The following is an 18,692-nucleotide window of genomic DNA, read 5'->3' as shown; positions in this document are numbered from 1 at the left end:
CCTTTAGAGAATGGGAGAAAAAAGGGATCAAAAGAATAGAAAATTGTTTTTCAGGAAATAGATTATTATCCTTTGAACAAATGAAAGATAAATACAATATAACTCAAGATACAGTGCTGGCATATTACCGATTGAGATCCTACTTGAAGGACAAATTAGGAAGCAGTCTGAGGTTACCAGAGGGAAGTAACTTTGAATATGTGATTACAGATACAATGATAATCAAAAGATTTATAACAAATATGTATATTAAACTGCAAGAAAAGGAGAATGAGGAAACAAATGGTAAAACTAAACAAAAATGGGAACAAGATTTAAATATAAAGATAAAAAAGGAAACATGGGAGAAATTATGTTCTGGAACGATGAGAAATACAATAAATACGAGGTTACGTATGATACAATATAACTGGATACACAGGCTATACATTACACCCCAAAAGTTAAATAAATGGGACCCAACAGTAACTGATAGATGTTTTCGATGTAAAAAAGAAATGGGAACAACAATTCATGCAATCTGGACGTGAGAAAGTAGAAAAATTTTGGGAAGATCTAAACCAAATATTAAATAAAATTACAGAAAACAATATACCAAAAAATCCAGAGATCTTCCTCCTAAGTAACATAAAAAACAAAGAATTTGGAATTGATTTGGATGGTGCACAAAAAAGATTTGTTAAGATAGCTCTAGCCGTAGCAAAAAAATGTATTATGTTAACCTGGAAATTGGAAGATAATTTGAAAATACAACAATGGTATATAGAAATGAATAAATGTATTCCATTAGAAAAAGTAACATATAGTTTAAGAAATAATATTGAAATATTTGAACAAATATGGGAGCCTTACATGAAACACAATAGAGAAAACCTACCGGGGACATTCACTACCTAAATTAACGAAAGGAGAAGGAAATGAAAAGAATTGACTCAGTGGAATTTCTTGTTTATTTTTATTGAATGACAACATTGTTTGACTGGTTTAATGTATCTTAGATTTTGTACTTTAAATGGATGGGGGGGAGGTAGGGAGGGTGGGATGGGAGGAGGGGGGGAGAAAATGACATTATATATTTGAAAAGGAAAATGTATGTATCATGGTCAATGTGGTTTATGGTGTGAAAAATAAAAAATTTAAAAAAAAAATGTTGAGCAGTGCCAACAGTGATCATCGTCGCTGCGTGGCTCACTAGCATCACTGCCATCTATCATTGGGAGCTGGTGGCAGGCTGTCAGGGGGGAGCAGGGTGGTGGGATCAGTGTGGGGGCAATGGGCTGTTCACCACCCTGCTCCCCCTGACACAGCCCGCCACCAGTCCCCAGACATCCCAAACCACCCCCCCCCAACCACCGCGAGAGAGCAGGGCAATGGAACCAGTGCGGGGACCAACAGTGGGCCGCCGGGAGAGAGCTGGGCAGCAGTTTGCTTTTAGAAATTGCTTTCTGCTATAGCCAAGCTGCTTTTGTTTTCTCTTGTTATTAAAAATATTTTTCCTGTTGTCCTAATTTCATGTTTTGTCCAAGTTTTTTTCTGCTCTACTGTAGCTACATATTTCAATAACATTAAATGCTTACCTGTTAATATACTGTAGCTACATATTTCAATAACATTAAATGCTTACCAGTGAATATACTAGAAAAAATAATTCTTACTATTCCCTGGGGGGGTGGGGTGGAGGGTATGTTCTTTGTATGCCCATGGGTCTTGTATGCCATCAAATACGGTACTTTACAATTCAGGCCACATCCGTGGACAGAGAAACTTAATTCATGATTCAAGTTGATGATCTGACTTTTGCGGGTAGATTTTTGACAGCTTCATTAAGATTATGACAACCTTACAGTGTTACTGTAAATCCTGGCAGATTTTTGGTCGAGTTCAATTTCTAATTTCTTGCAAAGGAGCAGATCTTAGCCACTGTTCATTTTGGATCTTGGTACCTCTTGGGTATAGTGGCTCGCCAGGACTATTTAATAGTGTATTTTTAAAAATAAATGGTTACATGTATTTGTATATCATGCTTATTTATTTTTATGTTAACTTTGATTGTATGGCTGAAAATTGCAGGTGGGTTATTAAATAAGGAAATCAATATGTTCATCAACAAAATGCAGATTCCTATGATTCTATAAATGGCTAAGAAGTGAGATAAACCTAAAGTCCATAGCATGAACACAGTGTGCCAAATTTGACCTCTTGCATTATAAATCTCTGTGATTATAAACAGTTTAAATCCTAATCATTTTGAACTGATGAATGATGGAATTGAAATCTTCTATTGTAAATGAGAGTTTTTGTCTAGATTGGAGATCTTCATTGCATTGTACTTCCAATCCTGCATTCAGATAGGCATTCCTGACACTGGTGAAGAATAAAATAGCCTTCATTTTAACAAAAGCTTGTTAATGATGGAATCATTGTAGCCTTTCTTGTTGGTTCATGTGCTATGAAAGTTCTACATCATGTGATGCTTTCAAAGCTTATGCACCAGGCACTGACTATTCTGGACTAGTTTGAAATTCCTGTTCCAGTATTCATTCTATTTTTTTTTTAAATATCTGCTTCTTTATCAGTCTTTTTTGCCAAATCAGAATTTGAATAGTTTCTATATTGATGTCAAGTTGGCTGAAAAAGTTAACTCTTTAAGAGCTAGGATCCTGTTTTGTTACTAATTCCCTTTTTTAAAAAAGAAGCATATTAAATTGTAAGCCATAACAATAAGATTCATTATGCAAAAGATTAATGTTTTTTTAAACTTGCATCTTGGGGAGATTTATTTAGAAAATCTGATGTGTTGGTGATTTCTCCTTTGCCCCAATTTACCCAAACCATCCAAAATGACCTACCCACACTTTTACTACCTGCCTGTGTTTGGCCCAAATCTCTTTAAACCCATCCTAACCATGTATCCGTCCAATTCTTTTCTTAAATATTTCAATAGTACCTGCTTCAACCCCACTCCTCTGACAATCCATTCCATACACCCACCACTCTGTGTATTTAAAAAAGTTTACCTCCTTGGGCGCCTGTTAAGTATTCCCCTCACCCACCTTAAAGCTATGTCTTCTGGTTACTGACTACCCTGCTCTGGCAAGACTCTGAGTTCACTCTGATACCATCCGCAAATTAGAGGAACAATACCTTATCTTCCAATTGGGCACCCTCCAACCAGATGCATTTATATCGACTTCTCTGGCTTTCGTTAAACCACCCCCTCACTTAATCCCCCGCTGCCTTCCCCAATTCTGTCTCTCCTTTTTCACTGTTTCCTTTTGCACAGCCATGATAAATTCTTACCTTGTCCCTTATCATATCCAATTAACACCATTTGTTGGTCTGGATTCCTTCCCCAGCCAGCATTGTCTGAATTCTGAGACTTTGAGATTTCCTGCTTCTGGCTTATTCTGCTTATTCCTTGAAGAGCTCAGGCCTGAAATGTCCGCAATTTATCTTTGGTTTTTATGGACACTAAAAAAGCTGGCTGAGTTCCTCCAGCATTTCGGAGTGTTTTTGCTTTGAGTTCACCCAAGCTATTCCTCTCATTCCCCCCCACTCACCATAACTTCTTTGATTACAGAATGAAATAAAATTTCTTGGTAGACTGTATGCACGTCCTGCATTTTTGAAAGCCAGATGTGGTATTGCAAAAGCTACCTCTTTAAGGAAAATTGCTGAAATACAATTAATGTTAACTTTGCAAGCAGCAGACACATCCCAAAAATCTGACTGAAAAAGTTGTAGATTCTGCACAATCATTGTTAACTTTGGTCTATTGGTGGATTTAAAAAAAAGTTAATTTTTAAAATTTTTATTTGGTGAACCTGTTACAAGATCAAACCAGCAACCACAACGAAGGCATATCACACAGTGGTAAAGATGAACAATTACTTTATTAACAAAAATTAACCTTCAAACTTTAATTCAAAACCACCCCCCCCCTTTTATAACAATGCCCACTGGTTACTATGCAAATTTCTATAACAGTGTAAAACTAATAAATTCTTCAGCCTAAATATAACATACGTAATCAAAGTCTAAGCTACACTTCCAACCAGCCCACAGAAAAACTTAGACACAAAACACACAAGACTCACAAAACTTCAATCTCAACCGAAGCAAAGATCATAAACAAAATTCAGTTTGTTTGGTAAACTGAAGCCAAAAGATCTTTGAGTGAGAGAGAGAACACAAAAGTCGAAGTTGTCTTGTGTTGCTTGCAGAGAGAGGATCCACTTGCTTGGTCTGGATCTTTCTGGCTGCCTTCGGAATGTTCATCCTTTTTGAAATCCCAACATTCTAAACTGTCCTCCAGACCATGACTCATGCTCTGGGGCTTCTTCCACTCCACAGCACCCCGTGGTGGTTTATCGTCAAAGTCCAGAAATTTTTAGATCATTTTCTGCACATGCTCAGTCTGTCTCCCACTCTCTCAGCAGTCCACCTTCTGTCATTTTAACATAAAACCACACAACATATAGGCCAATACACAACATAGAACTCTGTTACAAAACCAAAATAATTTGGGTTGCATTTATTATTTAAATACTTTTCCAGCAACTCTAGCCAATTAATTGAATGTGGGTAAAGGTGTTAACCATAATCACCTGCTTCTCTTTGATAATTTTATCTAAATATTGGATAGCTTAATTAGCATTGTCATTTGGTCCAGTAGACATGATCATGAAATAGGGTTAATGCCTTCAATTTACAAACTGCAGTGAATACAGTAATAAGAACAGTGATTTTTGTTGCAAACGGATTTGTCATTTTGTATATTTCTCTGGGAACATTCAGTTCCAGTAGCCATGTCTTCACGATTTCAACAATAAACTGGAAATGTGATCCGACATTAAATGTCATTATGGACCTGCAACAAAATGACTGATCAATTTGATCAAAGAGCTGAAACCAGCTGCCAAATGCAGTTTGTGTAATCTGACACATTCGAGTGCCATAAAAGGGACTTGCAGCCTCATTTTCTAAGTCATTTTGATTTGTTAGGGAATTATCTGATTATGTGATCATAGCTAAGTGATTTGTAATGGAGCATTGCAGATTGTGTAAGATATTTATCATTAATTTGTGAACTTTAGAAAATTTGGAGATAAAAAAAGGAAACCATGAAAATATTGAATAGATATTTGAAATGGACAGCATGTCAGTGTACTTGGGCAATGCTTTCAAAGTCTAGTCCTGTTCACACTTGCAAGTGATCCCAGGAATTAACTGCCGTTCGGCCTTTAAAGTGTCTCGTGTGAAAGCAAAGTCAGCTCAATGCCGGCGTCAGATGATGTCATATCACGCCGAGGATTGATGGCTTCGACCCCTAGAACTATCCCCAGTGTCTGCAGACACTGGTGTTACAATCAAGCAAGTGGGAAATGGGAAATTGCACTGTGGGATTGAAATGACCCTGCGTGAGGGCTATTTGGGTGGAATTGAGGAATGGGAAAGGGGTAAGTTACACTTATAGGTGAGTATCATAGACCACCTAATGGGGAACGAGAACTAGAGGAACAAATTTGTATGGAGATGGCAGATATTTGTAATATGCACAGAGTTGAGATTGTGGGAGATTTAAATTTTCCAAATATAGATTGGGAAACCCATTCTGTGAAAGGGATGGATGGATTGGAGTTTGAAAAATGTGTGCAGGATAGTTTTTTTACAGCAATACATAGAAGTACCAACTAAAGAAGGGGGCAGTGTTGGATCTACTGTTGGGGAATGAGATATATCAGGTGATGGAGGTATGTGTTGGGGAGCACTTCGTGTCCAGTGATCATAGTGCCATTAGCTTCAATGTAATTATGGAAAGGGATAGGTCAGGGCCTAGGGTTGAGGTTTTCGAGTGGGGAAAAGCTAGATTTGAGGAGTTGCGAATTGGATTTACAAGGAGTGGATTGGAACAATTTGTTTGATGGGCAAGATGTAGTAGAGAAATGGAGGTCTTTTAAAGGTGAGATTTTGAGGGTACAAAATATTTATGTTCCTGTTAGGTTAAAAGGCAGGGTCAGACGTTTGAGAGGGCCATTGTTTTCAAGGGATATTAGAAACTTGGTTTAAAAAAAGAGGGATACCTACAATAAATATAAGAATCAAGGATAATACATTGAATGTAAAAAGAATCTTAGAAAGAAATTAGAAAAGCTAAAAGAAGGTACGAGGTGGGTATAGCAAGCAGGATGAAAATAAATCCAAAAGGTTAATAGCAAAAGGAGTGAGGAATAAAACTGGTCCCTTAGAGAATCAGAGCGGACAACTGTGTGTGGAGCCAAAAGAGATGGGGGAGATCTTGAACAATTTATTTTCTTCGGTGTTGACCAAGGAGAAGGATATTGAATTGTCAAGGGTAAAGGAAGCAAAGAGGGTAATTATGGAAACTATAGTGATTAAAGAAAGAGGAAGTCCTGGAGGTTTTGAAGCATATTAAGGTGGATAAGTCTCTAGGTCCTGATGGGATTTTTCCCAGGACCTTGAGAGAAGTTAGTGAGGAAATAGCAGAGGCTCTGTCAGTGGTTTTTCAAATGTCATTAGAGATGGGTATATTGCAGAAGGATTGGCATATTGCACATGTGGTTCCTTTGTTTAAAAAGGGTTCGAGGAACAAGCCTAGGAAATATCGGCCTGTCAGTTTGTCTGCGGTAGGTATATTGATGGAAAACATTCTTAGATATAGTGTATACATAAGTATCTGGAGAGACGGTATCTGATCAGGAGCATTCAACAAGGATTTGTGCGTGAAAGGTCATGTTTGACCAATTTTGTTGAATTTTTTGAAGAGATGACTAGGAATGTTGATGAGGGTAGAGCAGTGGATGTTGTCTATATGGACTCAGTAAGGTCTTCGATAAGATTCTGCATGGAATCATTACATCACAGAAACAGGCCATTTTGGCCCTTCTAGTCCACACTGAACTAAGTTCTCTCCTCTAGTCCCACCTAACTGCACCCTGCCCATAACCCTCTATTCCCCTCCCATGCATATACCTATCCAATTTTTCCTTAAATGACAAAATTGACCCTGCCGCCACTATTTCTCCCGGAAGCTCATTCCGCGCAGACACCACTCTCTGAGTAAAGAAGTTCCACCTCATGTTACTTCCAAGCTTTTGCCTGTTAACTCATGACCTCTTGATTCAATCTCTCCTACTCTCAATGGAAAGATTGAGTCATTAGGTATTAATTTTGAGATAGCCAAATGGATTCAACAGTGGCTGGAAAGGAGATGCCAGAGTGTTGTAGTGGATAATTCTGTCAGGCTGGAGACTGGTGACAAGCGGTGTGCCTCAGGGATCTGTATTGGGTCTATGGCTGTTTGTCATATACATTAATGATCTGAATGATGGGGTGGCAAACTGGATTAGTAAATATGTAGATGATACTAAAATAAGTGGAATTGTGGATAAAGAAGGTTTTCAAAGATTGCTGAGGGATTTGGACTGCTTAGAAGAGTGGGCTGAAAGATGGCAGATGGAGTTTAATGCTGATAAGTGTGAAGTGCTTCATTTTGGTAGGAATAATCAAAACATAGTAAATGGGAGGGCATTGAGGAATGCAGTGGAGCAGAAAGATTTAGGAATAACGGTGCATTATTCCCAGAAGATAGAATCTCATGTGGATAGGGTGGTGAAGAAGGCTTTTAGTATGCTGGCCTTTTAAATCAAAGCATAGAATACAGGAGTTGAGAAGTGATGTTAAGACTGTAAGACTGCTCAAGGCATTGGTGAGGCCAAATTTAGAGTGCTGTGTGCAGTTCTGGTTACCGAATTATAGGAAGGATATCAACAAGGTAGAATGAGTACAGAGAAAATTTACGAAAATGTTACCCGAGTTTCAGAATCTAGATTACAAAGAAAGATTGAGCAGATTAGGTCTTTTTTCTTTAGAGCGTAGAAGGTTGAGAGGGGATTTGATAGAGGTATTTAAGATTATGAGAGAGATAGATAGAGTTGATGTGGATAGGCTTTTTCCATTGAGAGTAGGAGAGATTGAAACAAGAGATCATGAGTTAATAGGCAAAAGTTTGGAAGTAACATGAGGTGGAACTTCTTTACTCAGTGAGTGGTGGCTGCGCGGAATGAGCTTCCAGGAGAAGTAGCGACGGCAGGGTCAATTTTGTCATTTAAGGAAAAATTGGATAGGTATATGCATGGGAGGGGAATGGAGGGTTATGGGTAGGGTGCAGTTAGGTGGGACTTGAGGAGAGAACTTGGTTCAGTGCGGACTAGAAGGGCCAAAATGGCCTGTTTCTGTGCTGTAATTGTAATATGGAAGAAGAGATTAAAATGAAGGTATAAACTTTGCTGTGGGAAAGTGGCAGCAAGGAAAGAAAGAGAGGAAATAAATAGCAATAGCAGACAATTTTTAAACAGTGTAGGGAGAAAGCAATGGCAGTCCTGACTTCCGAGAATGCCATTTGGCAGAGAAGCGCCTCCATGAATGCTCTGTGCATGCAGTCCTTTCTTTGCTGCATGGAGTTCTGGGAGATCCGCCATCGCTTTTTCCCCATGGTATTTATAAATTGTACGCGATAGTGCTACCAACTTGAAATCCCTTTAAAATGGACTCTTCCTGAGTATTCAGAAGTACAAAACTGCTTTTATAATATGGTAAGATCCAATTTGCATTAATTTATAGATTTTATACATGGTATCTTTGTTTATTTCAGATGCAGATTTGGGTCGCTGCCTTGCAACAGATGGAATGTACCTTTACACAACTAACTTTGTTGGCAAAGGGATCAGCAAGCTGGGTTCAGGGCTCCATGGGACTCTACGGTAATTTTCTGCAAATAGTCAGTGCAGTTTTAATTAAAAAGGGAGCATTTGTATAGAGAAATTAATGTCATACTTTATATTTTAGAGAAACCATGATGAAATTCCATTTGATGAGCATCCATCTATTAAAGTCTATTCTTGCTTTTTGCAAGTCCGTTAATCATAGGAGTTCACCTCATAACTGTTCATTATATTTACTATAAAATTACAGATCTCGTAACTCCCTGGCTGAAAGATAGAAAGTGCTTGTGGGGGTTAGTGCTGGAGGTACTGTTCTTCACAATTTGTGAAGAATTCGGACTTGTGAATCAAAAACATTATTTCATAGCACGAGAGCAGAAGGGATGGTTCAGTACTGAGAACTGCAGCAAGTTGCAAGGCACTAACAAAAGTGTAAATGGGCATAATCGACAAATAAAATGGAACATATTCATATTTTAACATGGAAAATGTCATGATGAGAAACTGCAGATCCTGTTTTTCTGAAATAAAAACAAAATTCTGGAAACATTCCATGGTTCAAGCTGTGTCTGTGGAAAGAAAAACTGCTAACACTTCAGTTCAGTGGCCTTTCATCGGGACTCGGAAAGAACAAAGCAGTTACCAGTCATTTGACGTTGAAATTGCAGAAAAGGTGGAGAAGGGATGGATAAGATAAAGGGAATATCTGTGATCAAACCTGGTTTCATTGTAGCACTGTGCTACTTCATCAAAGTGAGTAGTAAATTGCATAATGTCTGCCTTTTACGAGAGCTGTCTCCCAGGAAATAGACCATTTTTCCAGGGACTTTTCCTGAACCTCATTCTCTGAGACCAGTGTATACTTCAGCAGAAGTTACACCATCATTCTTATTTTTGCACACGTGTGAACATCTTTTAGACATGTCAGAGTTCACAAAAATTCAGAAAACAAAGTTGATGTATTTTTCAGAAGCAAAATACGTTCAAGAAAACATTTAAGTGAAATTTTAAAGCATTTCTTTACTTTAAATAAAAATATAATTTTATATGAAGTACCACCAGTGTAGTTCATGATTACTCAAAGTGGCAAGAGTATTTGAGGTGGCATTGAGAACCTAAATCAGGAATACACAAATGCCCTGTGGTATCCCATGAATTGTTCATCTGCCTGTCCCAGTAAACATCACTTGCCTTCTCTTTGGCATTGTCTGCTGGTACCATATTAGATCTGTCAGGCATCTTAGAGTTCATAGAACAGGAGTGAAAACAATTCATTCTCAACTCTTAAGCGATAGCCAAGAAGGAGAAAACAATGATCACTCTTCAGAAGTGTATCATCAGTAAAACACCATGGAACATGAAAGCATGTTACAAGTCTAAATATTTAAAAATTAATTATGTTCACTCATATACCTGGAGCATGAAACATCCAGAGGGTAAATGACATCATTGATGATACGGAAATCTGTGGAAAGAGAAGCAGGTCAAAGATTCAGTCAGAGTTTGAGTTTTAAAAGCCATTGTATTGTTTTCAATACCACCTGGTGAGAAGAAATCTCTATTAACTAACCTTGCTCAAGGCAAGCTTATGCATCAGGAGAGCCTGGTGGACAATTTTCCATGAATTTATATTTTCCATTTGTATCAAGATGCAAAAGAAAAGATCAAACCTTCAAACATCAGCCATACCCAATAGAACATCCTGTGAAGTTCATCTGAATTCAGCAACTGAATGTGAACTATTCTTGATCTGTGGTTGCTTTTGGATCTTGAGATTGTCTGCTTAATTTTAGCATAAAATATTGTCTTCTGAAAAATTTCCACAAAAATCAATTCTAGAAATAGCATTTCTGACAGCATTTGTGGAGAGAAAACCAGAGATAATGTTTCAATTTGGAGCTTGTTATTAAAAAACGCAGAGTGGAAGTTCAGTGAACATCGTTGTCAGTATTGGAATCAGCATTCCAAAAATTTTCCTATTCCCACTTACTGCTATGTCTGCAGCATTATTGCTTTCATCATTTACTTGGTTTTCTTACAGCACAGATTTCTTGTTCTTCCAAACCATAAATGCCATCATATACTTTCCTTCTGTTTAAAACTCATTTTAGAGATAAAAGTCTCTACATGTATATGCCCTCTTTAGAAACATGTCCGAAGAATAAATGTTGACCTTCCATAGATAAACCTCATTGTTTCAGAAAAAGAATTGTATATGCAGTAATTAATTAATTATCTCCCTTTGTAATATACCTGTATAATAACATCTGCTGGCTATGCCCATCAGTGAGTAGATAAAATTCTGGATTCTGCAGCTCAAAGGATATTTTAGCTTTAAATGGGATACAGCTTCACTTGCCAGAGCCACAGTTAGTGTAGCGATTAGCGCAATGCTGTTACAGCACCAGGGATCAGGACTTGGGTTCGAACCCCACGCTGTCTGTAAGGAGTTTGTATGTTCTCCCTATGTCTACATGGGTTTTCCTCTGGGAGCTCTGGTTTCAAAACTAACTGGGGATTGTAGGTTAATTGGGTGTAAATTGGGCAGCATGGGCTCGTGGACCAAAATGGCCTGCTACTATGCTTGTCTAAAATAAATTTAAAACAATACCAGGGATAAATGGGTTTGGATTGTTGTCCCATGAAAATAAAAAATTGGACATTTGCAAATATAGATGGAGGAAACCTGGTGGGAGAGATTAGAATAAATTGAGAGCAAGACTGCTCAAGGATAACATCACAAAATGGATTCTCTCTCCAACTCTGCCCAATATTATTTTCCTCCTTTCACACCTCCCCTACATAAAAAATGGCTGATGAGGTCAGTTGAAATTTTTAAAATCAAGATTAATAGATCCTTGTATATCAAGGGTTTAAATATCATGTAAGAAAAGCAGGAAAAGGGAATTAAATTGCAGATGATCTGTATTCTAGTTCAGTTGTAAAATATGGCTATAGGACAGTAGGAGATTGGTTTCTCCATTCAAGTGCTCACTCAGGTGGAATTTCATTCTTTCACTCATTAAACCCTTGAATTTACACATTTGACATGGTTAGTTAAATGAAATTATCAGTATAAATCTGCTTTTAAACTTGTCTAAATTTTAATCTTTCTAAGTTGTACATTGGCAGAGAAAGTAATGTAAAAACCTGTTTAAATTTAATTGGATAAATTGGGTTGTGCATTGCAGATTAAGCCACTGATTTGTGATCATGGATGTAAACTTGCAACTATATATCTGAACTTCTCTTTTCCAATGACAACATCTTCAAATCTACTTTTGGTATCTTTAAATAACTGAGTGCATAATTTTCTCTTTCTAATGTACCTTTATTGTTATGCATTTGCATGTAGTAGATGTTATATTCTTAGTTTCAATTTAAATAAAATAATTTACCAGAATAATGAATAATTTCAATATATTACAGGGTATGTGTTTTCATATTGACTAGCATTTTAGTGCTGCAATTCTAATGATAAATTTTGAATATTAAAATCTGCCTTTGCTAATCCAAAGTAACAAAATTGAAGTTTGTTTTATAATGTACTGTTAATTTTACTGATTTAATTTATTAATCCTTGGAACATTCCTAATGTGTTCTGAACCTATTTGGATGCGATGCTATACTTGTGCTGAGAAAACTTGAGTGTCATATGTTATCTCACATAAATTGAAATTGAGAAGCATATATTTCTCACTGTTGATGAATTCTGATTAATAATGATCCTATAATTATTAGCAAAGTGAAACGAAAAATGTTTTATTATCGTCACCGAATACTGGCAGTAATGTTTCTATTCAGCACACTTCCTTTACTCCCCAGTGGTTTTGTCTATTGTCGCAATGATGAACTTGAAGCCGGATGGATTGCCTTTGGCAGAAATATTCTCCTTCACCGCCCTGCCTCCTTTGATAGCAAACCTCATTACATCTTTCAAGTCATCAATCAGTATACCCTGCAGGTAACATAATGCCTTCTAAATTTTTTGTTTTGTATATTATTAACACTATTGCATCTGATCAGTTTACAAGGTTAATTTGTTTTGATCTTTATGGTACAGCACAGCATCACTGACATTAAACAAATTTAGACATGTTATGACTTTCTGTTTGAGTGAATATCAAAGCTTGATTTTTGGAATGATGTAAAGTTGAACTAGTTGTACTTCTGGAAAATGATTTGTTTATAAAAGTGCATTAATTTGTTAACAGCTCAAGTTCGTTATATATTGCACAGCAAGAAGTGCTTTCTGTTCACTGGAAAATTTAAGTTTTTTTTTAATTGGCAGATTAATGGTAGTTACTTATATCTATTTTCAACAATTTGACAATCAAGTGAAAAGTTAATTACCAATAAAACATGGTAGCTGTCACACATCATGGGAAAGTAATTGGAATTAGCATTCTTAGTTTATTTTTGGGCACCTCAGCATTTAGGATAATATTATTTGAACTGCCACATGTTGGCCAAGGCTTGATATTCAGAGGACAACTGGGGATGTTCAGAATGTAATGTCTTATCAATGTCTATCACATCCCAAAACATAAAAACAAGTTGCTTTGAGAGACATGAAATAGGATGAATTATTACAAAGGAAAATTATTTTACTGATGTTTTTTGATTAATGTCTAATAACTGCAAAATATGATAGTGCTACTTTACAATTTTAAAGCTCTTTGCTATTGACAAGGTAGAAGAGGTATTTTGGATGCAAAACTCAAGGCTAGTAACTCAAAAGCTTACCAAATATCTGCTGTTACTATTGATCCTGAATAGAAAAACTATTTGTAGTGCACTGCCATTGCACTTTGGATGCTTCATCCAAGTTTATCAGTACTTTTTTCACACAATTGTTTATGCCAGAATTTGAGAATCTAGATTCTTTCATACCTGAAAATAATAAGTGCTGCATATATCTTCTCACAATCTTCAAATCTTCTTTCAGTAGAAATTGATCTAAATCCTTTGAATGATCACAAGTTATGTCTGAATTAGAGACCTTCTCTGGAAGTTTGTGGCATTTTATCCTTTAGAACAGGGGTGGTCATGCAAAAAATCAAACAGGGCAATTATAGGGCATGGATCTAATTTAATATTAAAAATCATTGATCAAGAATGAAAAATATTCTGCCAATATCTTCAAATATTTTACACTTTTCACAAAATGGATCAACATCCGCATAGAATTGGGATAATTTGAGTTTAGACATATGTATTGTGTACCACCTTAAATTGTAATAAAGAGTGCCTTGCACAAAATCAAAGATACACTGATCAAACTAAGAGTGGAACACCAATCCTCATCTGAAAAAGTTATATTAAGATCACACTCCCAACCATTTTTAGTCTTCTCCATTGGGGATAGTCTTTAATCTTAAATCCAATAAATCAATATAAATGCAAAATATCAATCCACCGTGAACAAATAGTAGATCAAAAAGTTCATCAAGAATATTTGTGTCTGTGATTCGAGGAAAAGCATTCAATTTAGGCTGAACAAAATTCTTAACTTGCAAATATCTAAAAAAATGTCTATGAGAGAGCTTAAATTTAACTGACAACTGTTCAAAAGAAGCAGTTATTTTGAATAAATAAATCTTTAAAATTTTTAAATCCCAAATTTTTAATGCCAGATCTGTACCATTCCTTAAAGCCTTCATCTAATAATAGTTCTATTATCTATAATAGAACTAGCCAGATAAAAATTATTATAACAGAAAAAAATTCTTAAATTGAGCCCATATTCTCAAATCTAATTCTCATTATCAGATTGTGTCAATTTAGAAAATGAAAAGGGGAAAGCAGGACTTAAAATTGCAAACATCGACAATTTCTTAGAAAAGTTCAGTTCCATTTCTACTCAAGAAGGGCGACTTGCTAATTTATCAAATTTTAATAATAAAAGTAAACCCTGTAGATTAAACAGCTAGTAGTAAAATCGAAAATTTGGAAGCGACATTCTCCATTCTTAATAGTTTTCTAAAGATGGCCTTTACTTGTATGTGGTTGTTTTCCCTGCCACATATATGAAGAAATAACAAAATCTAATGAATTAAAAAAGGACTTAGGAATAAAAATTGGTAAGGCTTGAAAAAGATACTAAAGTTTAGGTAGAATATTCATTTTAATCGAATTAATACATCCAATTCTAATCTATAATAATATTTTAATCTGATGAAGTCATACTACGAAATTTTCTTTCATAAGTTTCTTATGCTTGGTTTTTTGCATGAACCAGATAAACTTTTATTGGCACCTCAAGAGAAAACTTTAGCTTTTAGCATGCTGATAGCTAGATGAGCAGTTTTAATGAAATGGAAAGATAAACTCTCACCGACTCATGCACAATGGCTACATGATGTAATAACATTTTAAGTTTAGAGAAAATTAGGTATAATATTAAAGATAAAAAGTTTGAGTTTGAAAAGGTTTGGGACCCATTTATAGAATACTGTCATAATTGGCAGTTTTGAGTGCTATGGGTGATCTGTTCGTCTTCTGGAGATCACGACTTGATCCATCTTTGTATTTTTCTTGTAACCTTGACAGAGGGAGGGGTTAGATTAGTATTTGTTTTAGGTTTTTTTTTCTTTTAGATAAGTGGATTTATAGAGTTAAATTATGATTATCCTAGATGATTTTTAAAAAAAAGATATTAAGGTATAATGAGGTTTGTTTAACTGATCAATACACATAATCATTTTAACAAACAATCACATTTAACAATTAGGGATGAATTTTAAAATTTGTCATATTGTGCATTTACTTTAATTATATGATATGTGTATGCTATTATATTGCTTTGCTTTATTAATAACTTGTATATGGATTATTATGTAAAACAATAAAAATATTTTAAAAAGGAAGAACGGGGCTGGCATGGATAGGCAGAAAAGAAAATGGGAGGATAATAACAGAAAAAAAAATCATAGTAGTGGTGAGAAATATATGGTGGGGAGCTAATGATGTCAGACCAGTTTGGGTGATGAGAAATAGTGAGGTTGCTGAGTCATTGCTAGGAATGGTAAATGGGCCTCTTTACTGTAACAGAAAGTAAAAATCAAAAAGTGATGGGGGCTTGTAGAAAAGATGTAGCAATAGTCGTAGGTAATTTTAATCAAAGGTTTAAAGGTTCCTTTTATTGTCATGTAATAATACATTAAAATTTAATCTACATGGCAATTCTGTTTGTCACAAGGCAAACAGAATTGCTGTGAGCATTACCTGGCACCTCTAACAATAGGAGAAAGAGAAGCAAAGGAGAATCCCTTCAGAGATATTAAGTGTCTGTGGATTTTCTCCCATGCTTCTGCAGCCTCTGTAGCTGCACAAAGCTTTTAGTTCAACCTGTTGGTAGTTGAGCTTCAAATCCTAATCTCCAATACGAACAGGAAGCCTTCAGTGCAGGGGGATGTCACTTGATGACGTAGGGCCAGGTCGAAGAATCTGGCTGCTCTGGAAAAAAAGTGGGGGGGGGAAAAAGAGAAAAGTCGGAAATTAATTATAAACATCAAGGGAAAAAAAAACAGCTTGCCACCAAAGAAAGATGGAGGCAGAAGAAACTATAGAGAAGATGGAAGAAAAAGAAAAGCCTATCCTGGAGAAGCCCTCTCTCCGATCGAAGAGGGCCTCCTGACTCACCTCCCAGTGAGCTGCAGTGTCCCTGCAACAACAGGGAGGCCTGGACGAGTTGGGGAGGGGAATCCCTCGACTGTACATGCTTGAGGAGTCGTGCATGAGCAGTCAACAGCAATGGGAGACCCTGTCGGAATGGCTTACCAAGCCTTCCAGACAGGCTCTTGGGCAGTCCAAAAGGCTGCCTGAGGAGGGGAAAGTACTGGAACTGGAAGAAGAAGAAGTAGGAGGAAAAGAAGAAGAAAAGCATGATTATGGAAGAATTAAAGTTAATTAGATGCAGTAGTATTAAGAGATCAGAGGTTAAAGTTAAAATATGTGAAATTGTTAAAGAAATGCAGAAAAAAACATCAGGAATTGGAAGAGAAAATTCAAAGCATTAACTTGAAAAGTCAATTTCTTCAAGAAAAAATAGTTAAAGAGGATGAGGGATTGGAGCATGTGTTGGCGATGAATAAACAATTGTCTAAGAAAGTGTAATCTGGAAAATTTCAGCTGTAGAAATAATGTAAAGATTATTAGCTTGAAGGAAGGAGAGGAAGGAAATTATATTTAATTTTTACAATGTTGGATTCCTTAGAATTTTGGTCACGAGCATTTTAAAGGGAATATTGAGATTGAGCAAGCTCATAGAGCTCTCCGACCTAAACGTCAGCCGGATTAAAACCGAGGCCCATTTTGGTTACATTTCTTTGGTATCAAGTGAGGGAAAAAGTTTTGGAATTAGCAGCTAAACAGGCTAAAGAAAGAAAAGTGCCACTGATATTTGGAGGAAATAAAATTTTCTTCTATCCTGACATATTGAAGAGAAGGAAGAGTTTTAATCTGGTTAAAAATATATTGTGGAAGACGGGATATACTTTTATTCTGTGTTACCCTGCAACTGTGAAAGTATTTGTTTAAGGAGGGCCAAGTCGATTTTTTTTAATGAATCCGGAACACGCTCAAAGGTATGCAGAAGGTTTACTGGACATACATCAAGAGCTGTCTCAGAGTGGACACATGAAGGCGGAAAGTTATATTTTTGTGGTGAAAATAATTTGGAAGCGGTCTGTAATATTGTAGTGACAAATTTAATATACTCAGAGGTGCTGGAGGCATGCTGACTGGTCCCTGCTGAACTGTGGATGTTATTTTGCAGCTTTAGTCGCAAAATTGGAGGGTGGTAGCATTGTCATGGGACTTTATGACATTGTTTAAGTGGGGGGGGGTGCATTTTTTTCTTCTTTCTTTCCAGTATACGATCAAGTGCCTTTTTTTTTAACTTGATTTAATATTTATGTTATATTTGAGGGATTGGTGAAGATCTGGGGACTGACAAAGGGGAATTATGAAATAGGGGAATGTGTAAGAATTTTTAAATTTTTACAATGAGTAAAGGATTAAAATTTATAAGTTTTAATGTAAACAGGCTTCAAAATCCAATAAAGAGAAAGAGAGTATTGACATACGTTAAAAAATTGAAAGTAGATACTGCTTTTTTGCAAGAAACACATTTAATTGAAAAAGAACACCAAAAATTAAAAAGGGATTGGGTTGGAACAGTAGTAGTGTTGGATTTTAATACAAAAGCTAGAAGAGTAGCAATTGTAATAAATAAAACTCTTCCAATTAAAATACATAATACTGATTTGGACCCATTTGGTCGTTTCGTTTTAATAAATAGTCAGATTTTTTCCTGAACAATGGACATTAATGAATATTTATGCTCCAAATATGGATGATGGTAAATTTATACAAGAAACTTTTCTAAATATGTTAGAAGCTAATGAAAATATTTTGGTAGGTAGAGATTTATTGGATAGATCTACAAAGAGTGTGTTAAAATCTAAGGTGGCAAAAATAATGCAAGATTTGAATTTGGTTGATATTTTGAGAAGGATGTTCCCAAGAGAAAAGGATTATTTGTTTTATTCTAACCGGCACAATTTGTATTCCAGGATTCATGTGTTTTTTATATCAGCAAGTTTACAAGGTATGGTACAGCAGGTGTGATATAAAACAAGGCTTGTATCAGAGCATTCTCCTTTACTTTAGCACTAGATTTACAAGATAAACAGGATACGAGTTTTAGATGGAGGTTTAATAGTAAGTTGTTGAAAAATATATATTTTTGTCAGTTTATTTTTGGAGCTTAATGCTGACTCTATGAATAACAAATTTGTTCTCTGGAATGCAATGAAGACATATTCGTCGTCAGATCATAAGTTTTTCTGCTAAGGTTAAAAAGGAGTATACGTCTCAAATTACATAAACAGTCGTCAGAAGAAAAAATAATTTGTGTATAAAAAGTTACAGTATAATACTTTG

General features: G+C 35.9%; 1 protein-coding gene across 9 annotated transcripts in view; it reads left to right on the top strand.

The window, feature by feature from the left end:
• The window catches only part of LOC138761137 (probable E3 ubiquitin-protein ligase HECTD4), a 322,279-nt gene that overhangs the window by 48,396 nt on the left and 255,191 nt on the right, over positions 1–18,692 (top strand). For all 9 annotated transcript variants that reach the window (XM_069932802.1, XM_069932800.1, XM_069932806.1 and 6 more), the window contains exons 5-6: positions 8,675–8,783; positions 12,570–12,708. In XM_069932802.1, coding sequence (XP_069788903.1) covers positions 8,675–8,783; positions 12,570–12,708 — 248 coding nt within the window. The remainder of the gene's footprint in view (positions 1–8,674; positions 8,784–12,569; positions 12,709–18,692) is intronic.

This window comes from Narcine bancroftii, chromosome 4, assembly GCF_036971445.1.
Source record: "Narcine bancroftii isolate sNarBan1 chromosome 4, sNarBan1.hap1, whole genome shotgun sequence".
In the NCBI taxonomy this organism is placed as follows: Eukaryota; Metazoa; Chordata; class Chondrichthyes; order Torpediniformes; family Narcinidae; genus Narcine; species Narcine bancroftii.
The sequence above is the reverse complement of the archived record's forward strand: the minus strand, read 5'-3'. Positions and strand labels throughout refer to the sequence as shown.